This window comes from Apodemus sylvaticus, chromosome 6 (genome assembly GCF_947179515.1).
Source record: "Apodemus sylvaticus chromosome 6, mApoSyl1.1, whole genome shotgun sequence".
Taxonomy (NCBI): Eukaryota; Metazoa; Chordata; class Mammalia; order Rodentia; family Muridae; genus Apodemus; species Apodemus sylvaticus.
Genome location: NC_067477.1, coordinates 12,149,710 through 12,174,432, shown reverse-complemented (window position 1 = coordinate 12,174,432; position 24,723 = coordinate 12,149,710). Strand labels below are relative to the sequence as shown.

Here is a 24,723-nt window from a genome sequence, read left to right as displayed (position 1 = left end):
GTTTCTACTGTAAGGTCTGCATCATAAAGAAGGCATCTTAGGAGCCACTGAGAAGCATAGAGCTGAGAGCAGTGGTCAGAGGCTCCCAGAGGATTCTGCTCCCAGGGCTGGAGGCCTCTGCACAGGAATCCTCAGTTTCAGAGAGTCCTCTTAATCATCTCCCAGAGGCCCTGCCTCAGTCTCTCTGTACCTCTGTGTGGGAGTTGAACCCTTGCGAGCAGTTCAGTCTATAGGAGGTCTTCACTTGTATCAGTGGCGGCAATGCGCTGGACTCAGATCCGGAACACCCTGACGCCTTTGTGTCTGTTCTAACTCCCAAAGTTTCTTATTTCCCTCCTTGACCCTGTTCTCAGTCCTGCAGTGGCTGTCATGGACGAAGAGAGCCAGGGTCCACTGCAACAGGTGTGTGTCCGAAAGGAAATGCCTGTGTGTCTGAGCTGCCGAGAGAAGCAGCCAGAGCTGTAGAAGCCGAGCAGTGCTGCCTGTGTTCCCTCTAACAGGATCCGGTGACCAGCTACACTGCTTGGCTGTTGGAAGTCATGGAATCTTCGTCCTATGCCAGTCATACTTACGTCTGCCCTCGTTCTTTAGATAAATGAGCGGCCTGTGGCTGAGCTTGGCCACCAGGTGTGGCAGCGTTGTTTCTATTTAATGAGTGGAAGGCGAAGTGACAGGGCTCGACCACAGGTGAGGAGCATTTGCTAATTGGCAGTAATTACCGTGTCCATCCCCATTCCCCACGGGCATTCTAGAACTAGGTTCTGTGGTAGGGAATATGGCCTGCATCGGCAGACAGCGGCCTGCTGGATCCCCGTGTGTTTACCTTTGGAGTTTCTTTAGCCTGTCTTACTATCTTCCTGTTGAAAAAGCTAGGTCTTCTCTTGGGCTAAGTGTTTGAATCCCTCTCCTCGTACTATGTATCTGTGAGCATTGTGAATTCGTGTTTCGCAGGAAAGCAGCTTGTCCCCTCTGTGTGTCTTCATGGCTTCACTAGAAAATTCACTTGGCTTACCTAGTTTCCAAGGAGACCAGTTTCTCCTGGTGCCCACCTTCTCTCTACCTGACCTCCTCCACCCGGCCCCACCCTGTTGTGGAGGGAAGAACGTGACTGAACTAGAACTTGGCTTCAGCTCCTGCTTTTTCAAGTATGATGACTGCCTTATTAAATACACAGGAGAACCAGTAGTGGCTAGGTGTAAGGAAGCAGTGTGCCCCAGTTCCATCTGCAGAAAGTGGGCGCCCCAAAGCGACTGGCATCTCTTCACAGAGGCCACAGGAAGGGGAGTGGAGAAGGAATGGCAGGGGGAGCTTGGGCGTGGCCAGCAAGTGTTTACACACCCGGACTAACCATAATGGCCCCTCCACAGCCCAGCCACGGGCCCAGCCGCGGCTGCTTGCTATGTCCATGTGGTTTCCCCTAGAATGCCACCAAGCAAACCTAGCCACAGAACAACAAACAAACAAACAAAAACCCATGCTAGTAACCAGTCTTCAGCGCCTCCCTTCTCCCTAGAGCCAGGTGGTAACCTCCATCCTTACAGTTCATGTCGGATGAAGGAGGTCACCTCAGTCCTTAAAGTTCATGTGATATGAAGAGGTCAGTCCTTACAGGCCATGTCACAGGAAGGAGGTCACTTCAGGCCTCCTAGTTCATGTAACGTGAAGGAGGTCACCTCATCTTTACAGTTCATGTGACATGAATTAAGGTGGAAACAGGTGAGAAGCGAGTGAGTCCACCTGTTTAGACCCCAGCATGGAGGCAGTGCGTAGGGGAACCCAGCCACTTTGTCAGGCTAGCACAGAATCGACTCACTTAAAGACAAAGATTTTAGGGGTGTTAGAAAAATACACATAGAACAAGCAAAAAGAAGATATTCGCACTTTGAAATTAGAAAAGATTTCAAATTCACAGCAGTTTGAGGGAATTCAGTTGTTAGATCTTGGAAGCTGCGGATATATAGCTCAGTGGTTGAACGTTTGTCTAGCATGTGCAAAGGTCCTGGGGTCTATCCCCAGCACCAGCAAAAATAATGATGTGACGGTTATTTTCACTGTCAACTTGACACAGTGTAGAATCACATGAGAAGAGCGTGACCATGGGCCTACTCAGACCAGATTGGCCTATAGGTGAGTCTGTGGTGCCGGTGGTACCAGTTACGGTGTTAAGTGACAAATGAAGGCCCAGCTTATGAAGAGCAGCACGGTTCTTCACACAGGGCATCCTGGACTGCATATGTGTAGAAAGGGGACACAGAAGAAATAGGCTGTGCACATTTTTTCTCTCTGCCTGTAATGTGAATACGGCTCACTGATCAACTTCTTGTTCTGACTTCTACCTGATTATTACCTGGAATTATAAACCAAATAAACCCTTTCTCCCCTAAATTGTTTTCACCATTGTTGTCATCGTCATCATTGTTGTCGGGTGGTTTTGAGTCCTAAAGGTGTTCTTTAGTACTAAACTAAAGTATGGACAATATTTTTAGAACAAAAGCCGAGACTCCGGTAGCCCCAGCCAGCTCACTCTGCTGCCCGTCCCACCACAAGTAGTGGTGAATGGCAGAGAGAAAGTTTGGTCAGTTGGCTGCAGCGGATAGAGGAACAAGTAAAGAGATCCAGTGAGCTCCGTGCTGACCTGAAATTCAGGCTTAAACAGGAAAAGAATTAGAGCAAGAGGTCTGCATAGTCAGGCGGTCCTGGCTTAGGCTTGGTTCTGGTTCTTTGAGGTAGTCCCTGTCATTACTTGAAGGGGTCAGTCCGGATTCTGCAAGACCATTTCTGCTCCAGGATGCGTCTTCACCCTCGAGGGTTCATCCCCAGCCGTGGGACAGGCGGGGCGGGCCTGCCCTTCAAGGTTGTACTCTTCCAGGAGTCTAGACCCTGCTCTAGAGAGGTTAAGGACAGTGACTTGTCTCTGCCTTTAGCCAAAATAAAGGAGACAGGCAGACACCAAGAAGTGCAGGCTTTGGTTCTGCGTGTGGGCCCAAGTAAGGCGTCAGTGCTCTTTAGCAAAAGTAGCTTCTTGTGCCTGTTTCAAGAGGTCACATCAGAAGTTAGTTAGTTGTGTCACTTCATGTGCATGAACTATGTTACCTCATGACGCTTTCATAGGCTGATGTTCACATTCAGAGAGCGGGATATGACGCGGGGTTCAGTGCTTGCCTGGCTAGCACTCATGAGACCTCAAAAAATAATAATAAAAGAGATCACTGTCACCACAGATGAACCACCCGGAGCAGAGCTGAGGCGTGGCAATCGTGCTAAGGCCAGGGGCACAGGTTGTGGCTTGGCCTTCTCTCTGCTAAAGTAGGTCTTCCTGCTCTGGCCTCCTACTCCAGCACCTCTTCCAAGGACATCTTGTCCCGGATCGGGAGTCACAGAACCCACCTGCTCACAGAGCCTCTGTGGCTCAAGTCCGGCTCCTACATGGAGCCCAGGGGCAGGGCCACTTCAAGAGCGGTGGTTGGGGGCGGGGAGGTGCAGCTTGCTTTCTTTTTATTTATGTAATTTTATTTTTTGCTTATTCACTTTACATCCCACTCAGTGTCACCCTCCTGGCCACTCCCTTCCCACAGTCTTTCCCTCTACTAGCCCCCTCCTCCTCCTCAGAGCAGGTGGAGGTCCCCATGGGTATCTCTACCACCCTAGTACTTAAAGTCTCTGCCAGCTTAGGCACTTCCTCTCCCACTGAGGCCAGACAAGGCAGCCCAGCTAGTAGAACACATCCCACGTACGGGCAACTGCTCTTGGAATAGCCCCAGCTCCAGTTGTTCTGACCCACGTGAAGGCCAGGGTGCGCATTCTTGTACAAATGTGTGGGGAGGCCTAGGTCCAGCCTGGCTATGTGCTTGGGTTGATGGTTCAGACTGAGAACCCAAGGGTCTAGGTTATTGGCTGTGTTGGCCATCCTGTGGAGCTCCATCCCCTGGTCCCCAGGCTCCATCTACTGTGTGATTGGCTATGGGTGTCTGTGTCTGCTCAGTGGAGCCTCCCAAGGACCACATGCTCCTGTCTGCAAGCATAACAATATCTGTCATTCATAGCGTTAGGGATTGGTGTTGGTGCTTGCCCATGAGATGGGTCTCAAGTTTGGCCCGTTATTGGTTGGCCATTCCCTCAGTCTCTGCTCCATCCCTGTGCCTGCATTTCTTGTAGACAGGATAAATTTTGGGTTGAAAGTTTTGTGTGTGGGTGGGTGTCTCTGTCATTCCACTAGGGTTCCTGCCTGGGTACAGTACATAAACAAGAAGGAAGGCCCAAGTAAGGGAACTTGAATCTCACTTAGAAAGGGGAATGAAGTGGTCTCAAGAAAAGATAGGGGGAGGGAACTGGGAGGGGCATAGGGAGGGAAATGGGAGGGGCATGAGGAGGGAAATGGGAGGGGCATGGGGAGGGAAATGGGGGATTCGGGATCAGATGTGAGGAAGGACAGGAGAGAGGGCTGGATGGCCATGAAAATAAATGGAAATCTGCAGGTGACAGGATTGGCGGGGGGGGGGGGGGGGGGGGGGGGGGGGGGCTGGGGGGGAGGGAGGGCAGCTCCTGGACAAGACAGACCTGGGGTAAGGGAGGTGCCCAAGAATCTATGGGGGTGACCTTAGCTGCAACTCACTACATTAGGAATATAGAACCTGAAGAGGCCCTCAGCTTTCTTACGGGTCACATGCACATTGTGCTCTCTTCCAATGCGCGTAGTGATGCTGTAATACAAACTCACTTGAAAGTATGGTGCCTCTCAGTTAAACTACTGTAGCCTGTTCCACTCAGACTGATGTGCTTCATTGCGTCCGGTGCAGACACCAGGGATAAGATGGTGACTAGGGCGGAGTCCCTGCTCTGTGAGGACGTTCCACTGAATATTCGTGTGGACAACACAGGAAACATGGCCTGAAGTAGGCACCATCTTTGGTCATGACAGTGGCTTGTTGAGGAATGTTAGTTTCTAAGTGAACTCAGCAGTTTGTCCTGTTGCTTTAAGTCCTGTGCTTCGAACAGTGCTTACCTTTGGTAGTGTTCTCCGTCTGGCACAGCCAAAGCACCCCACAGTTGTGGTAGCTCCCAGCTGTGGCTCCTGCTCCTCCCGAACCTGTAGTCCTCTTTCCTTACAGCAGAGTAGCTCATGTATCACCTGCTTCTCCTCACCGGGCGGTGGTGGCGCACGTCTGTAATCCCAGCACTCTGAGAAGGCAAAGGCAGGCAGATTTCTGAGTTCGAGGCCAACCTGGTCTACAGAGTGAGTTCCAGGACACTCTGGACTATACAGAGAAATTCTGTCTCCAAAAAACCAAATCTAAAAAAAACAAACAAACAAAAAAAAAAAACCCAAAACAAAACAAAAAAATTGTTCTTCCTCACTGTGGCCAAAATCTGACCACTCAGGAGGGGGAGGGGTTGTTTTATTTCATACAGATTCAGTGCTGTCTGTGCTGCTTAGCTGCAGGAATGTGGGAAGAATATCCTGGTGTGGGATGTGTGGAGGGCGTTTGTGGCCTTACAGCACCCAGGGATCTACAAGGGGGCAGAGAGAAAGGAGCCAGGGCAAGGTGACACCAACAAGGACCAGTGAGATGCTCTTCCAGCTGGGTCCTACCTCCTAAAGTTTCTAGAACCTCCCCAAATAGCTAAAGGACCAAGCCCCAACTTAATGAGTTTTAGAGAGGGCTATTTCATCTCCAAACTATAAAAAAAAAATCACCTTCTGCCTTCCATTCCTAATAAGGGGGGTAGATTATCTGCTCCTGGAACCCAGTGGGGTCATTCCACCCTCGATCTGTAGAGGATCACCTCCCCGCCAGATCACCTCCCCGCCCGATTACCTCTCCGCTGGGTCCCCATGGCACTACCTGAGGTCTCCACAGTTGAACCCTCACCTCCCTTGTGGTTTTAGTTGTTTTTCTTTTAGATTAAGTGTTTGTCTTAGTTAGGGTTTCTGTTGCTGAGAACAGACACCATGACGCTTATAAAGGACAACATTTAATTGGGGCTAGCTTACAGTTTCAGAGATTCAGTCCATTGTCACCATGGTGAGAAACACAACAGCATCTAGGCAGACATGGTGCTGGAGAAGGAGCTGAGAGTTCTGCATCTTGATCCAAAGGAAAGAAGACTGGAATCCTCAGGCACTAGGAGGAAGCTCTCTTCTGCAATGGGTGGAGCCTGAGCATAGGAGGACACCTCCAAAGCCCACCCCCACAGTGACATACTTCCTCCACCAGGGCCACACCTCCTAACAGTACTGCTCCCTGTGGGCTGAGCTTATTGAAACTACCACAGTGTTGTAATCTCACATCAGTTCCAGTACAGTGCCTGCATGTGCATATTGGATGTATTAGTCTTTATTTCTTTACAGTGCTGAGAATGGAACCCCAGTTCTGAACTTGATAGACAAGTGCTTTGCACTGAGCTAGCCTCACTGTTCTCCTTCAGACAAGGCCAGTCCTGAAACAAAGGGCCTGTTTCTTACACCATTGTTGGTTCATACGCATAAATTAGTAGACATACCAAGTCACAGTTTTATAGTGCTTCATTTTATTTAGTGTTTGTATCTTATCATATGTGCACATGTGATTTCAGGTATGAAGTGCCACAATATGTGTGTGGAGGTCAGAGAGTATAATTTTCAGGAGTTGGTTCTCTCTCTCTTTTTTTTTAAAGATTTGTTTATTTCATGTATATGAGTACACTATAGCTGTACAGATGGCTATGAGCCATCATGTGGCTGCTGGAAATTGAACTCAGATCCTCTGCTCGCTCTAGCCTTGCTCGCTCCAGCCCAAAGATTTATTTATTGTCAAATCTCATTACAGATGGTTGTGAGCCACCATGGGGTTGCTGGGATTTGAACTCAGGACCCTTGGAAGAGCAGTCAGTGCCCTTAACCACTGAACCATCTCTCCAGCCCGAGTTGGTTCTTTTTTCATCTTGGATTCAGACGGTTAGATCAGAGTCTTTCTTTTGTGCACATGTTTCCTGTCTTAGGGTTTCCATTGCTGTGAAGAGACACCATGATCAAGGCAACTCTTATAAAGGCAAACATTTAATTGGGAATTTAATATGGCTTACAGATTCATAGATTTAGGCCACTGTCATCATAGCAGGAAACATGGCGGCATGCAGGCAGGCGTGGTGCTGGAGAAGGAGCTGAGAGTTCTGCATCTTTACTCAAAGGCAACCAAAAGAGACGGCAGCTCAGGCAACTAGGAGGAAGCTCTCTTCTGCAGTGGGCAGAGCCTGAGCATAGAAGGAGACCTCCAAATCCCACCCCCACAGTGACACACTTCCTCCAACAAGACCACACCTCCTAACAGTACCTTATGGGCCAAGCATATCCAAATCACCACAAATCCTAATTCTCAACCCTTAGAAGTAAAGGAGTGAGAGAAAAGAGGATTATGTAAATAAAAAATTCAGAAGTTACTCAGGTTTTCTTCTTGATTGTATAATTTCTTTCACATAAAGATAAGCCTATAAAACCGTATAGAGCTGGGGCTGGAGAGATGCATCAGTGGTTAAGAGCACTGACTGTTCTTCCAAAGGTCCTGAGTTCAAATCCCAGCAACCACATGGTGGCTCACAACCATCCATAATGAGATCTGATGCACTCTTCTGGTGTGTTTGAAGACAGCTACAGTATACTTACATGTAATAAATAAATTTAAAAAAAAAAAAGAATGCGCGCGCGCGCGTGCGCGCGCGCACACACACACACACACACACACACACAGCACCCCATGGAGGCCTGAATAGGGCTTTGGATCCCTGGACCTGGAGTTACAGACATTTGTGATCACCCGAATGTTGGTTCTGGAAACCAAACTCAAGCCCTCTGCAGGAGCAGTACATGGGCAGTTACTGAGCCATCGCTGCAGCCCCCACTGTTTGTTCCTAACGTGATTTTAATTTTTTCCAAATACATATACACTTAGTATTTTCACTTAAAATATGATTCACACAGAAGCAGCTAATGGAGAGTGCAGGAAATGGTTATAAAACAGAAAGCCATGGATCTGCGCCCTGGCCAGACATCCAAAGGCTTCTCCAGGTCCTTCCAGTCTCAGGTGTACCAAGTGAAGCTACGGAGTCCTTCCCCTTACTGCTTTCATGCCAGTGCTTTGTTAAGAAGCATCCGCATCTGCCTGTCTGTACCTCATGCACTCCCTTGTTATAGAATGGTACAAGCCTCCAGGGTGTATGATCCCCTGTGGTGGGCATGGGCAGCTCTGCGTGACACTCTCTTATGTGTGTGTGGTACGTTGATTCTGAGATCACAAGGTAATGTGCTAGAGTACAGGTCTAGCCCCTAGGCACAGATGTCTTCAAGAGCAGCTGTCAGTGCCCACAGCCGCAAAGTCCAGTCCACTAGGTGTGAGCACTGGCCACAGTCCTGCCCCCCCCCCTCTGCTGTTGAGCGTGTGCCAACTCTCCGATAGCTGCAAGTGTCTGGATGTATTTTTGTTTGTTTTGGTTTTTGAAATGGTCTTTTTATGTTTCCTACACTGATCCACAAACTAGCCCAAGCTGGCCTTGAGTTTGTGATTCTGCTGTCTAGGTCTCCAGAGTACTGGGATTTACAAATGTAACCACAGATCTGGTTTCCTGGTGATGATAAAGAATGTTTTGTCTTTACTGATGAGTTTTTTAGTGATTGCTAGGTTCTGTGTCTAAAGTTCTCTGTTCTTTCCCTTCTATTTTATTTATTTGTATATTTTTGAGATAGAGTCTCACTGTGTAGCCCTATCTCACTATCTCACATGGAACTTACTATTTAGACCAGGCTAGCCTTGAACTCACAGAGATCTACCTGCCCCTGCTTCCTTAGTGCTGGGATTAAGGGATGCATCTGGCAGTTCTTCTAAGATATTCTATAATTGTCTTAGTTTTCTATCTATTGCTGTAATAAAATAACATGGCCACGTTGAGGAGAGGAGGAAAGCGTTGGTTTGTTTACATGTCCCTATCTCAGTCCTTCAGGAGGGGAATTCAGGGCAGGAAGTGAAGCAGAAGTCATGGAGGAATGCTTCATAGTGTCTTGCTCCCATGGCTTGCCCAGCAATCCAGGACCCCCCACCCCCAAGGATGGTCGTCCCCCCTCCATAGTAGGCTGAGCTCTCCTCACATCACTAATGAAGAAAATGTACCACAGACTTGCCTACAGGCCAATCAAGCTAATGGAAGTATTTTTCTCAGTCGGAAGTCAGTCGGAAGTTCCCTCTTAGATGACCTAAACTCATGTCAAGTTGACAAAAAAAATCCAACCTAATCCTATTATTTTAATGTGTTAGCTATTGCCTTTTAGATCCAAGTCTATAATGTTCTTGTTTATTTGAGTTTTGTGTGTAATGTGATCTGACTTTCTTTCTGCCTCTATTTCCTGGGCCCTGGGCCCTAGCCAACCTAGTGTCCTGTGTTGAAAGGCTGTCACACTTTCTGTCCTACAGTCCCATGCTGCTGTGAATCCAGGGTCCAGTTCTCTGCCACCCATAGTTCACCTGTCTAAAGAAGCTTTGCAAACAATCCTGCTACTGGAACAATAGTTCCTCCCACTGTGGTTTTCTCCAAGGTCCTGGGTCCCCACTCCTGCCCTTGGCACTTTATATATGCGGATTCTGCTGTCCCAGGCCCACAGAGGTAGCTGTTAGGTAGCAGATTGGAATATCTTTGAATACACAGGTGGGTTTCTCATGCAGCCTCCTGGAACCAACTGTATTCCAGTGGTGATCTCCAAGCTTCAGAGATGGAGGAGGAGGAGCCCCTCCTACTTCCTTTTAGTGCCACGCGAAGGTCCTAGCTAGCACAGACATAGAAAGGAGGAACAGCATGCCAGGGCTCACACATCGAAAGGCGTATTTACAGGAACAGGAGGTCAGACTCCACCAGCCAAACAAGGTAACCAGTTCCACATTGCTCTTTTCTGTTTTGCAACAGCAATCTAAAATTAATCCTTTGGGGGAATATCATCTCACAGTAACATCAGCATAGCATATGCCAAGAAAGCTGCCCCACCCCCACCCCCACCCCCGGTGTTTAGCACATTTTAACTAAAAATTATCCGACTTTGTTGAAAGGAAAACTTGAGTAATTAGAGGAATAGTTTGTTTTCCTGTGTTGGGATACTGCGTATAGGAAACTCACATGCTCCCTCAAGCCTGTGTGGCACAGGTGAAGGTTCAAGAATATTCCAGTCATGAAGGAAAACAAGATGAAGGACTCTTAACTACAGTGGCGGTCCAGTGAAGGGCAGAGCTCTAGAAGATAGATAGCCTTAGCAGTACAGACAGCAGGGCCTGGAACTCCCCATGTAGCCCAGGATGGCCTCAGTCTCTCAGTTCTCCTGCCTTTGCCTCCTGCAGGCTGAAATTGCAGGAGCATTACTACCTTTTAGGTAGAAGTAGTCATTAATGTGATTCATGGGGTTTTGGGGGAAAGCAGCCCCACCAGGTCCAAGATGGCGGCTGGCAGGAAGAAGATGAAGGAGCTTGAAGAGATGGGATGAAAAACTTGCATTAACATGCAGGTTGATGAAGCTAATTTATCGACTTGGCAAGGGCTTACTGTTCTTGACAGCCTTCCATCTAAGGGAGCCTTCAGAATTGAAAGCAACTTTCCTGCAGAGTATCCATTCAGACCACCCAAAATCACATTTCAAACAAAGGTCTACCACCCTGACATCGGTGAGAAGGGGCAGGCCTGTCTGCCAGTAACTAGTGCTGAAAACTGAACGCCAGCCACTAAGACTGACCACGTACTCCAGTCCCTCACAGCACTGGTAGATGACCCCCAGCCTCAGCACCCACTCTGGTTGCTGGATAATACTAAGGGCCATAGAAAATTCTGTAAGAATGCTGAAGAGTTTACAAAGAAATACAGGGAAAAGCGACCTGCGGAGTAAAACCTGCCATGAGTGATCCCAGCAGGTTTGAGCAGAGACCCCGAGCAGTGCAGTCAGACACCCCGCAAAGCAGGGCTCTGTGGAGATTGACACGGGCCACCAACTGGAGTCTGCTGTGGCAGTTACTAACTGCCTACAGTTTTCTTAATCAAAAGTCATCTAGGTAACCTGTAAGGAAGGATTAAAAAATTCAGATGTTCTTAAAAAAAAAAAAAGATTCATGGATTGTTCTGTTTAAAAAACAAAACAAAACAGAGAGCTGGAGAGACAGACCAGTTAAGACTACTTGTCCTCGCAGAGGACCCAAATTCAACTAGTTCCCAGGCAGCGACCTGCTGTGGGCCAGCCCTGACAGGGGTTAAGAACTGAGGCGAGGCGCAGCATTGGACAGAGGACAAAGGCTGATGTCCTCTGGCCTTTAACTCTCTCTTACTGTTCAAGGGGCCACAAGCTGATGGCTTCTGATAATTTCACAGAGAAAGGAAAAAAGGGCAGATAGGCACGCGCATGTGCGCGTGCGCACACAGACACACATATATTTGGTAGATGGAACAGAGCCCAAACAGTTACACTTTATTTTTTTCTTTCAGCCTTTTTATGCCTTTTTTGACAAAAGCTCTTTATAAAATTACCTCATAGATAAGATGTTACACAAAAGGGGACTTACAGAAGGATGTCAGTAGTAAGTTCAAAGCAGTGTTTCCTTCTGTAAGCTCATTATAAGTTCAAAGCAACAGTTTCACGTGGCCTTGCTTTATCACAGTGCACACCTGTGGGCTCATCCTTGGACCTGACCTAGAATAAATGTTTGTCCTTGATCACAAACTTGTCCCAGACTATTTCTGTTTTTAGTGTAATTGTGAAAGCTCATTTTATTCCTTACTATGCAGCCTTTACTTACTATTCTACGTGGAGTGGGCACATTCTATTCTTGATTTTAGCTTTAATACATATTTCTGGCAAAGCAGCTAAAACCATCTCCTTAAACTTTCTTCCTAAAATTATTTTAATCAAATCAGGAATTTTAAAAGGTAATTAATTTATCTAAGCAGCATAAATCAACATCTTTATGTTGCTCTGCAGGAAATTTGCCCAATAGGGTGGGCTATCTCTGAGGAAGTCATCACACCAGACTCTAGGCAGTGAGGGTGCCCTGGTGTCCACTCACACCAAGCCACATAAATGGGGACTGTGGCAGTGACAAGCAGGAGAAAGCACACCAGTAGCAAGAAGCAATCCTGGGAAGAAGTCTCTGGGACTGTGCCTCACCAGGGTCACCCACCACAGCTGTGTGGGACGGTGGGCCAGCTCCAGACACGTCACTTGCCCACTGCAGCTCTTCTGCATGGCGTCCACAGGTGACCCACAACCATCTGTAGCTCTAGTTCCAGAGATGAAGCATCCTTTCCTGGCCTCCAAGGGTACGGTATACACATGGTGAACAGACATAAATGCAAGAAAAACACCTATACAACATAAAATTGTCAAAGGAAGAAAACCCCACAAAGTACAAAGGTGTGGTGGCATGCACCTTTAATCTCAGGAGACAAAGGCAGGAGGATCTCTGAATTCAAGACTAACCTGAACTGCATGGTAAATTCCAAGTCAACCGGAGTTGTATGGTGAGACCACACCTGACTAGAGGTCCTTTTAACTGAACTCGCCATGTAGAGGAAGGCTTGGATTTTGGGTTTGTTCTTTGTTATGTGTGTGCATGCAGGCGTGTGTGTGTGTGTGTGTGTGTGTGTGTGTACACTTTACCAATTAGGCTGGCTCCTTTGACTTTTTTTTTTTTTTTTTTTTTGGATTTGGTTTTTTCGAGACAGGGTTTCTCTGTATAGCCCTGGCTGTCCTGGAACTCACTCTGTAAACCAGACTGGCCTCAAACTCAGAAATCTACCTGCCTCTGCCTCTGCCTCCCAGAGTGCTGAGATTACAGGCGTGCACCACCAACGCCCGGCTTTTTTTTTTTTTTTTTCAAATCAGAGTTCACATAATGCCTCTTGGCACAGTGAGGCAATTGAGTCACTTGGCCTTACCTCCCGTGATTTGGGTTAAAATCTGTACCTGGAATTGTCAGGTTGTTCTGTAATTGAGGCATACATGTAAGTTCATCTGTGCTATTTTATTAGTGACTCAAAAAAGCCTGCAGTGTTCTTCACTGGCCCACAGTGGTCTGATTTTGTAGCCCTGGAACTTATTGAGCATCCTGGAACTTATTGTGTAGTCGCAGGCTGACTTGAATATAAAGTAGTATCCCTGCTTCAGTCTTCTGAGGTGTGTTCCTTCCAACACAGAGCACACAGCAGCGGTGTGTGCACCAGCTGTAGTGTGTGAGCAGTGTGAGCGCTGGGCAGTGAAGCACACTGCAGGCTTTTGGGAGCCCTCAATAGCCTCTAGCAGGAATCGGAGGGTGCCCCACCAGCTCCCTTGTTTCTGAGGCCCGGGGCTGGTGCCTCCCTTCCCTACAGGCACTGTGTGAGTGCTCCATGCCTTCACATCATCAAGGACTTAGCTTGCAGACGTGTGAATTGCTTTACATTCATAATACATTGAAAGCAAGGCGTGCCACACATGAGGTGTTGGAGGCTAGCACGTCTGTCCAGGTGGAGGTACGGTCCTCTGGCACCTCAAGCGTCTCTATCTCTTGTGCCATCCCACTAGCACAGCAGACAAGGGGATTTTAAACAGCACACTGACCAGGAAGCCCTAAGTTAACGTGTATTAACAGGAAGTGCATTACTTTAGCTTTGTGACCCTAGTTCATTGCTATTGTGTTTCTTTTTAATAGCCAGACAAAATATTTTATTTTTAAAGTTTTTTAGATTTGTTATTTTACATGCTTGGGTGTTTTGCCTGCATAAGTATACATGCACCACATGCATGCCTAGTGTCAGAACTCAGAAATCTGCCTGCCTCTGCCTCCCGAGTGCTGGGATTTAAAGGCAAGCGCCACCACCTCCCGGTTTAAATGTTGGTCTTATTCAAGAGCAGCAAATGCTCTTAATCACTGAGCCAAACCTCCAGCCCCTATTTCTTTCTTTAAAAAAAAATTTATTGATTTATTATATATAAGTACACTGTAGCTGTCTTCAGACACCCCAGAAGAGGGCATCAGATCTCATTATGGATGGTTGTGAGCCACCATGTGGTTCCTGGGATTTGAATTCAGGGCCTTCAGAAGAGCAATCAGTGCTCTTAACTGCTGAGCCATCTCTCCAGCCCCTCCAGCCCCTATTTCAGCTAATTAGTTTATATGTTTAAGACTGGCTCACTGTGTAGTCCTCACTGCCCAGAAGTCAGAGATCCACATGCCTCTGCCTCCCGAGTGCTGGGATGAAAGGCGTGCGCCACCACTGCCGGGCTCAGCTGTGGGCTTCTTGGTTATCTGTATCGCTGAGAAAATAAACAAAGCACAGACAGAATCTACATAGACAAGCTGTGTCAGCCATAAGCTTACATAAGGTGTCCTGGCAAAAGGAAGGTGAACACACACTCCCCAGGGTCAGAGGCTAGGAAGAGGCTAACTTGGGAGACACACCCTTCCCATGGAAAGCGTAGGGTTGAGATGGCCACAGGCTCTGCGTGCTGTGATGGTGTGATTGGTGGTGGCTTTCATGACCTGAGGTGTCATTCAGCAGTACGTCCCGCCTCCTCACCTTGCTTCGGTGTTGGGTGGTTATGGAATTCATACCAGCGCCTGTTCTCCCTAAGCTTAGCCTTTAAGGATTCAGAGAAACAAAAGTTCTCATCAGAAGGCACCTGCCTTCATGTGTCACCCAGGAGTGAGGGATGCTAAGCAGCTAACTGCCTTTCCTGTAGGTGCTGGACGGCAGGTCCATAGAGCCTTGCCTTATCCAATTGTGAGGAAGCACCTTGTAGAGAAGCTAGTCAGAAAGCTGGCAGTAGGAGCTCCGAGGAAGGCCTGGTCGGGGACACCTGCAGGGGAGGCTCATCTGGGAAGGGGCTCTCAGGACGCCTCACACTCACTAGAAGAATTGATGCAAGTTCACATTTTAAATTAAGCCAGAGGTGGGGGACTCAAATGTTTGTATGAATCATTTAAAACGTAATGAATTAAGGCTGACCCCTGTGTACTCTGCACTTGAGAAACAAAGGCAGAAGGGGCACTGCAGTACATCAAGTTCTAAACCAGCCAAGAACCCATCTTTTTTTGTTTTGTTTTGGTTTTGGTTTTGTTTTTGTTTTCTGGAGACAGGATTTCTCTGTGTAGTTCAGGCTGTCCTGGAACTCACTCTGTAGACCAGGCTGGCCTTGAACTCAGAAATCCACCTGCCTCTGCCTCCGCCTCCCAAGTGCTGGGAGTAAAGGTGTGAGCCACTACCGCCCGGCAAGAACCCGTCTTAAAAGTAAAATGGTAATAAAATAAAATATATACTGAGAGAAGTTGACAGTTTTATGAAAATTTATTTTCCAAAGTAAACCTTTAGAGAGAAGAATGATACGGTTTTGTATTGAGTAGTCTCTGTAGTGTCTGGTTTATTGCTGGGTGGCTGGGTTCTTCCCTACACATCTGTTCTACGCCAGCCTGTGGCCTTGTGATTCTTGGTTGGTTGTGGGAAGGTGTGGTCTTGAAGAAGGCCCTTAGAGAGAATTGTGGACATCTTACCAGAATTTAGTACTAGTATGAGAGTGGTTTGTTAAGCAGTTAATCCGCATGTGACTCTGAAACAGATGAGTTGCAGGCACATTTTATTCTACAAGAAACCAGCGGTCTCCTGCACACCTGAAGGATGCGATGGCGATGGCTTGGTTCTTGAAGAGTGCCATGGAACCGTTTGCCAATGCTAGGGGAATACTGGCTGGCCGAGCCACACACATGACATGCCCTCAGATATGCGGCTAGCCTTGGATATCCTTGGATATGTGCTCCATGCAGATGTGCATGAGTCCCACCACCATCACCACTGGCCTCTTCTTCGGCCCAGAGAAGCTGTCAGCCTTAGCTGTAGCTGGTGGTTACAGCTTTCTGGACTCAGGACCCTGGACTGTCATGTGTTTGTGTCTTTGAGTCTAGTTCAGCTTCATTGCTGCCAGGCTGACAGTGTCTCTGCGTGTCTGTTGTCTCATTAAAAATGAAGTGAAAGGTGTCAGTATCTTAGTAAGTGCTCACCGAAGAAGTCCCGGTTTCGATCGCAGCGACTACATCACTGCCACTGTACGCATGTCCCCCAGAGAGAGGAATTTAAGGGACTTTGAGAAGAACCAAGAGACTGCCCTTACCGCAGGTCCTTGGGCAGATGCAGTTGCTGTGTTGGTGCAGCCAGCAGTCTCTCCCCAGTCCCATCCCTGCCTCTGCCGCTGTCACGCAGACCTGGCCTCCCTGCCTGCTGCTTTTTCTCGCTTCTTTTTCCCCCAGCGTAGGGCCTAGCATGTGAGTGTTGCTGCCCAGAAAGTGTTTGTCCATTGAGAGCCTTCAGAAGGGACGGTTGTGACTGGTGCTGTCTATCATCCAGGCCTGTGATGTCAGCAGCGGCCAGCTGTGGGGCACATACGCCCTTTTCACGGTTTAAAGGATACTTAACCACTGTCTACCTCATCCACCTCTTTCCTGCACTCCTATTAAATCACAGTAAAAATCAGAAGCTACAAGTGTCTCCTGGCCCTGTGGGTTAAGCATTGTTGTGACTGACAGCACCCACTCTCTCCTTTCAGATGTTCCTCCTGCGGATCAAGAGAAGCTTTTTATCCAGAAGCTACGCCAGTGTTGTGTCCTCTTTGACTTTGTCTCTGACCCACTGAGTGACCTGAAGTGGAAGGAAGTCAAGCGAGCCGCGCTGAGCGAGATGGTGGAGTACATCACCCACAACCGGAACGTGATCACGGAGCCCATCTACCCCGAGGCCGTCCACATGGTGAGTGCTGGCTGCACTGCGGTATGGTCTGTCACAGACTCACCAAGGAGAACCCCCTCCTCATATCCAGGAAGAATAGACACATCCTGATGGGGAGAGGAGCTGTTTGCATTCTCTTAACCCTCGCCACTCCCGGTGGGGTGGGAGCACGGCAGGGGGCTTGGCTTGTGTTTGCTGTGATGTCATCTCTGACTTCTTTGGCTTGACTTTCTAAGCATCTGCAGCCTTAGTGTTGGTTTAGTTCAGAAGTAAGCGCCCCGCTCGCCCGTGCGCCCTCAGCAAAGAGCCGCGCAGTAACGCCCAGCGTGGCCATGGGCTCCTGCTCTGTCCTTAGCTCCAGCTCTCAGGCTGTGGACGTTGACGTTTCTGGAGCTGTGCGGAACTGGGCTGAGTATCGCCACAGCTTTCAGTTTGTTCTGGTGTGGCCTTTCGAGTCAGTCCTCATGGGACTTCTTCAGTGGCTTAAATCAGGAGTGTAGCTTCATTTTCTTCTAGGATTATTAAATTTGTTCTTACATCAGATATTTAGATCCATTTCTTCCACTCATTGAAGATAAAAAATATTGAACTTAGCTTTCTTTTAAAATTAAATCTCTCAGTACCTGTTACATTTGTTAATAGGTCAATTACAGTATGGAGTTGTTCTGTTTTTAAGCAGTCCTGGCAGCCAGTATTGCCTGATTTATACTCTTTAACCCAAGAAGGAAGAATCTGCCTTGTTTGGGTCAAATGCCTACCCTTCAGCCAAGTCTTGATTCGGTCTCTCATTTGTCTTCCTGGAGCACCTGAGACGCTCTGGAGACTTCTTTTATGGGTTAGTTGTTGCTCCTGCTCCTGTGGCAGAGGTTCCCTGGCTAGAGTCTCTGTCTCTGTTGTAACTTTGCCCCCTCTCCTGAGCATCATGCCCTCCCTGGGGTGGGCGTGGGGGTGATCAGATGGCTCCCAGAAGAATTTGACACACATTTTTTTGAGTTTCCACTGTGGGCTAGGCACTCTTCGGGGAGAAAGAACAGATTCTGACAAAGATGAAATAAGCCAACCAGTACTCAGTTGGCTTGACAGTTGCATGATTCAGACAGTGCTGGCATTGGGGGAGAGTGAGCTGGTACTACAGGGCTGAGGGTGTGACTTGTGATCCTCTCCATGTTCTCAAGGAGACCCAGAGAGGAGAGTTACAACTACTAAGCTGTCCAATGTCTTGTGTGTGTGTGCGCATGTGTGTCTATGTATATCTGTATGTGTCTCAGTGTGTGTGTGTATGTATGTCTTGTCTATCTGTCTATATCTACATGTGTCTGTGTGTGTGTGTGTGTGTGTGTGCATGTGTGTGTGTGTGTGTGTGTGTGTGTGCATGTGTGTGTCTACCCTGACCTCCTGTCTGTCTGGTGCTCTGTGAGGAGAATAGGTAGGAGCAGGAGAGGTTGGATTCTCATATGAACTGATGGTGTATTAATTACTTTCTCAGACACCCTGACACTGGGGAAGGTAATGGTGCTTGGCAGTTTGTTCATGGTGTGACTTGTCCTCATCTTGGTGAATCAAGAATCAAGAGAGGGCTGGAGAGATGGCTCAGTGGTTAAGAGCACTCTTAACCTCTGGAAGAGCAACTCTTCCAGAGGTCCTGAGTTCAATTCCCAGCAACCACATGGTGGCTCACAACCATCTAGGATGGGATCTGATGCCTTCTTCTGGTGTGTCTGAAGATAGCAACAGTGTATTCACATACATAAAACAAAAATTTTTTTAAAAAATCAGGAGAGCTCCAGCCAGCCTGTGCCCTTCCAAGGCCCCTTCCAGTGACCCATTTGTACCAGCCATACCTCCCACTTCAGAGGTCCCACCCATTCCAAAACAGTGCCCGATGCTAAGCAACAGGTGTTCAAATGTGTGCCCATGGGGGACAGACAACAACAATGGAAACTGCAGGGAAGGCTGAGTGGGTTGGGGTAGGAGTGGCTGCAATGACATAGTACACGTGGGGACTCGGGAAGCCTACCAAGGCCTCCATCCCGGTGGGTCCGTTCTGCGGGTCCCTTCTGTGGGTCCATTCTAATGAGAAGCTCAGCAGCCTTCAGTCCCAGCCAGTGACCATGGTCACAGCGCTCCGTCCATGCTCAGCGGCTACCTGCTGCTGTTTCTTCTGTGCGGAGTGCATGCGATTGTGTTCCTAGTGTTCTTAGAGACATTAATTTCCACCAACTGAAGAATCCACAGCAGTGTCACTGTACAAACATCGCCTGTTTGGCTGGAATGCTGTGTGGTTTCTTAATGGCTGTAAAAGTTCACCCCTTACCTAAGGAATTTGTGGTTTTGATACTTCTAACATTTCTCCCAAGAGGAAATCGTATCCTGCTCCCTCACCACTGCCTGCCCAGGGCAACCTTTGGCCTGCTTTTGCTCTGTAGATTGACTGTTCAGGACATGTCATGAAGTAGAACCATACATTGTGGCAAGCATTGCCAGAGCGTATGCTTCAGTCTGAGCCAGGCCATAGCCTATGCTCATATTTAATTTCCCTTGTTTGGACAAATAATTTTATTGTAGCATTCTGTTATATAGATACACTCTTTTTTGAGATTTTTTAAAATTTTTTCTTTTTTCTTTTTTTTTAATATTCAACATGATATATATTTTTCTACCAATCATAAAAATAATGGAAGCCAGGCAGTAGTGGTGCATGCCTATAATCCCAGCACTCTGGGAGGCAGAGGCAGGCGCATTTCTGAGTTCGAGGCCAGCCTGGTCTACAGAGTAAGTTCCAGGACAGCCAGGGCTATGCAGAGAAACCCTGCTCGAAAAAAAAAAAAAAAACAAATCCAAAAAAACCAAAAAAAAAAAAAAAAAAAAAAGGACATGTTATTAAATGAACATAAAAAGATAAGGTCTTTTTGTTGTTTGTTTGTTTTGTTTTTAGTAGAGCTTAAAATCTTGGCTCTTACTGTGATACAAACCCAAAATAGGAACAATTTTAGACATTGGAGTTCATTGTGATAAGGTTGTACTTCAGTGTCCCTTACATCACCAAAGGATTTTTACCTCCATAGTAGCTAAGCTAAGAGTTGACAGTTCTGCTGCGCCAAGGAATGAATTGTAGGCACAGTTATTTGGATACAGATTTCCTGCTATGGTCAAAGCTCTTTGACTTGAGTGATTGTCATCATTCTCAGCCCACAAGGAACAGGTTACATTCATTTAAGAAATGGTGTGTGTGTTAAGATGGTCTATTCATGAAGTCATTCATCAACTCTTTCAGTGAACAATGGTTCTGCTTGGAGGGTGGCACAGACATTAGGTGAGGGTAAGATTCTGGTTCATTGGCTGTGTTGATTTTGAAAAGCATTCATCTCAGAAAAAGAGTAACTTATAAGGTCATCATCTTCAAAATTGATACAATAATTATAAATACCAAGCAAAACGTTCAGTCTCACTCCTTGTTGTTCTCTTACAAGCCACCTCCCTAATTAATTGTCTACATTTCTTTTGGCTGTATAAGTAATTTTGAAATATGTAAGCTGTGTTCTGAAAATCATAGTAAAAACCTCAAATAAACAATCCTACTGATAGGCTGAGATAGGAGAAACATGATTTCAAGACTATTATGTCATATACAGCAAGACACTGTCACATACAAATAAGCAGAAAAGTGTTATGGATTCTACAATATTGGACATATTTCTCCAATTGCCAAATTAGAGACACCACTGGGTGACAGCCAACAAATTCGTCATATTTTTGGATTTCAATTGATTAGATATGTTGGTAATACTAATTTTCATATTAAGGATATTAAGGAAAAGTGATTTTTACTTCCTGTTATTTTTGTTGTTAAAAATGCAATCATGTTTGTGAGGTTTGTTAAAAGGGTACATTCTTGCTTTTTCTAGGGTGTAGTTCCTTGTGTTGGTGTTTAAATTTTATTTTTATTTTATGTGTATGGGTGTTTTGCCTGCATGTATATCTACATATACATATATCTGTGTTTCGTACCCTACTTCAAACCCCAGAGCCTTACAGCCCAGCTAGTGTGGTCCTACCCACACACCCACAGTAAGAAACACAGAACTCCAGGCTGACTGAAACAGTAGAATAGAATATTGCTATTCCATCAGGACCTTTGTCTGATGAGCTATGGAAGATGGCTGTGGTGATTGCATCATGCGCAGGGCCTTGAGCCATTGTTTGCATGGAAACTGTCTTTACCTGAAAAACTAATGAGTAAAAACCTGTGATTTAGACTTCAGTATTTAGCAGGCATTTTTCTTTAAAAGGGGGGGGGGGGCAGGGGTGATTACATTTTCCAAGAAATAGCTGATGGTATTTGTTGTGAACATGGGAACTTCCAAGGAGATTTGGGCTTAGTAGCATGGGGGTGAGGTAAGTGATCAGGATCTGTGTAACAACAAACTGTTATTTTCCAGAGCACTAACAGGAAATGATATATTCACACTGAGTATGTGGCCCACCTGGGTTTGACTGTCCCCACAGCATGCCACCTGTAATAAATCACTGCTGGCCCAGTTTTGCCATTTACATGGCTACTGAATGCCCCCGCCCCTTACTACATACCTGGGGAAAGCAGGATGGCCCAGCTGTTTTCTGTAAAGCCACGCCTTTTATTTTAGTCAGGGTCTCTAGAGGAATAAAACTGATATATAAAAATGAATGTATATAAACATATACAAGAAAGAAGATTTATTAGAATGGCTTACATGCTGAGGGCCAGCTAGTCCAGTGATGGCCTTTTACCAATGGAAGGTCCAAGAATCCAGTAGCTGTTGAGTTAGTTCATAAGGGTGGAATGTCTCAGCTGGTCTTTGGTATATGTTGGCATCTCAAAGAAGTAGGCTCTAATGCCTGTGAGGGAATGGCTTCACCACGGAGACTGAGCAAGCAGGCGGAGAGAGCAAGCTTCCTTTTCCAAGCCTTTATGTAGGCTGCCATCAGATTGTGGCCCAGATTAAAGGTGGATCTTCCCATCTCAAAAGATCTGGAGTAGAGGTGTATCTTCTTTCCTCAAAAGATCCAAATTTGGGGCTGGTGAGATGGCTCAGCAGTTAAGAGCACTGACTGCTTGTCTGAAAGTCCTGAGTTCAAATCCCAGCAGCCACCTGGTGGCTCACAACCATCCCTAATGAGATCTGATGCCCTCTTCTGGTGTGTCTGAAGACAACTACAGTGTGCTTACATACAATAAATAAATCTTTTTTTTTTAAATCCAGATTTAAATAGGGTCTTTCCTCTTAAAATGATTTAATTAAGAAAAAAAATTCCCCACAGGTGAGTTTTAGTTCCAGAGGTAGTCAAATTGACAACCAAGAATAGCACCACAGCTATTGCAGATATAAAACAGTGCCACTCTTCTAGCCAAATTTCTCATGTTTGGGAAAGTACTAGCCACTTCTCATAAACATTTGTATTTAGACATAATTCCTATTCTAACTTCTGGCTAGTTTCTCACACAGCAGACCCTCGTGGATAAAATGGTAAAATGTCCTTTGGGGTCTATGATAAGTTTTAGGAGCTTAGCAGGATCCTGATTCCAAAAAGGTTAAGGAGAACTTTTATCTTACAAAGCAGCTGTCATCAGAGTCCCAGGTCGACCAAGCCCCTCAGTCAGTCAACAGAGTCTCGAGGGAGGGAGTAGTAAAGAAAGAAAAGACAGTTACACAACATTATAACATGACTCCAGCAAGTACTGAAGCTGAGTTTATTTTTCCAAGCCTGCTTTTATACCATTCTAAGTACATGCAAAGAATAGGGACAGTTCTTGGTCAGGGACAAGCAAGGCATAAACAAAGGACCCATGGTCACTGTATTCCAGGACTTATCACGATGATCAAGATACAAGGAGTACATTCCTCAGCTGTAGTTTTCTTGAGCTTGCTTCCTTGTCTTAAGCCAATGTCAGATGTTCTTGACAATTTCCTTGAAGTGACCCCAAAGAGCTCTCCACATCTCTCCCCTTTCTATTTCATAAACAAGACTGCCTCTCTTTTAGGTTGTTCTGACAAGAATGCCTTCCTTACCCGTCACTGAAAACGTTTTGTCCAAGGCAATACATTTCTCTCTTAGGTTAGTAAGACTCTAAGCAGATCTGACCCATTATTGACTTCCAGCCTGTTAAAACAGTGGCTCTGTCTAGTGATCCATTTCAAGCCATGCATTTTGCCTACCAAAATGCTGATGTTGTTAAAGGCAAGTTTTATCAAAATGGTCAGGAATAAGAGTACTCCCAGGACAAAGAAGGCTAACAAGATCAAGCTATATAATCCATTCATAAAGTTTGACCAAGACGGAAATACTGACCTTAAGCCATGAATAATTTTATCAGCAGGATCCACAGCATCAAAACTCAGCGGGGCAGCATTCTTTAAGTTCATAATCTTGGTATGCAAAGTCAAAACATTCAGAGAGGTGTTAGAATTATGCCAAATACCCTGCAAGTGTCTTTGAAAATTCTCCCAATTGTAGTGACCATCATTGTAATTTTTAGAAGTGACACAAATCCTTTGGTATTTAGCATGACACTGGAGATGGTTTCTTACTTTTAAACTCTGAACCCCCTCTCCAGTAATTTGAATAGTATCATAAAGAACATCAATCCATTGTTCCAAGTACCTGTCTAAATCTTCTTGAATACTCAGAATATTAGCCTTTTCCTAAATGATTAACAAAAGTAGCTGTCTTAACTTCTTGCATCAAAGCAGTTGCAGAAGCAGTGGTGCTAGCTATTAATGTGATCAAAGCTGCTGTACCAGCAATAATCAAACCCACTACTCTCTTGCTTCTGCTTAAAGCCTGACTCACTTCTTCCAGTATTTGTAGGCTTTTATCAGAATACCAAGGTCCTGTTATACCCATAGGCCATAAAAGGAAAGCTGGCAGACAGACAGACAGACCACCATAACCGACAGACCAGGTTTCAGCACACCAACACAATTAGAACGTGTACAATCAACACAACTTATATTAAATACTGTAGAAGAAATGAGAGTAATTTTAACATGATCCATCTAATAAAAGATTAGAAGACTTAACACATGCACTAACACTTGTTCAAAATCCAGATCCTGCCCCAATTTTGTCTATTTTTAACAACTTCATAGAGAGCTGCAGCTAACTTCCAAATATGCCGTTGAAAATTATCTGAATCAGATTGCGACAGACCTGTGGACATCTCTTGTCCAATGTTTGTTTGATTCCCTGCCCAATCGATAATTTGCATGTTACTGGAAACATTAATCCACATTGGGGGTTGATGATAGCATCCTCCCCATCCAGCAGTTTTGTTAAATGCCAGTTCCACATTCTCGGGGGTTCAGATCCACAAGGTTGTATCTCGTGAGAATGGGGGTACACCCTCATAATATTTAGGCATGCCCATCTCTATACTTTGGGTTATAGTTTTAGAGATATTCTTCGTTCCGTTTTCTAGCCTTGACAGTACAGAAGGATGTAGCAGATGTGGGTCATGCACATATGCCCAGGACAGCTTCCCGGGCACCATCCTCAGGGCATTCAGCAAGCTCACAGTCAGCATCGTTCTTTGTCCCGGTATCAGCATGTCTCACCAACCACTCTGGAAGCCACCACACTCCTTCAGCATCCTGAGGGAAAAAACCACAAACATGCCCTCTTCCCCTTATTAATACCCAATCGGGACCAAGCTGTATGCTAGTAAGTGGATCCTTGTATTTCACTAAAGCACATGTTAGTGGGTGGGACTGTGAGGGTGCCAAAAATGCTTAGCAGCCAAATGTCCACAAATGTCCACATTTTAAAAACTTAAGATAAAAAGAACATAATTTAAATAGATTTGTGGTATACAAGGATATAATTCCCCCCTTTTTATGTTATGAAGGTAATTGTTTTAAAGTTCCATGGGCCCATTCCACAATACCTTCTCCTTGAGGATTATAAGGGATCCCAATAATATGGGCAACATTAAATTGTTGTCAG

General features: G+C 46.1%; 1 protein-coding gene and 1 pseudogene across 8 annotated transcripts in view; both read left to right on the top strand.

Annotated features, from left to right (window-relative positions):
* Nucleotides 1-24,723, top strand: part of Ppp2r5c (protein phosphatase 2 regulatory subunit B'gamma) — a 140,047-nt gene that overhangs the window by 65,642 nt on the left and 49,682 nt on the right. For all 8 annotated transcript variants that reach the window (XM_052185018.1, XM_052185020.1, XM_052185023.1 and 5 more), the window contains one exon: nt 16,565-16,764. In XM_052185018.1, coding sequence (XP_052040978.1) covers nt 16,565-16,764 — 200 coding nt within the window. The remainder of the gene's footprint in view (nt 1-16,564; nt 16,765-24,723) is intronic.
* LOC127686941 (ubiquitin-conjugating enzyme E2 L3-like) lies at nt 10,191-10,888 on the top strand (annotated as a pseudogene).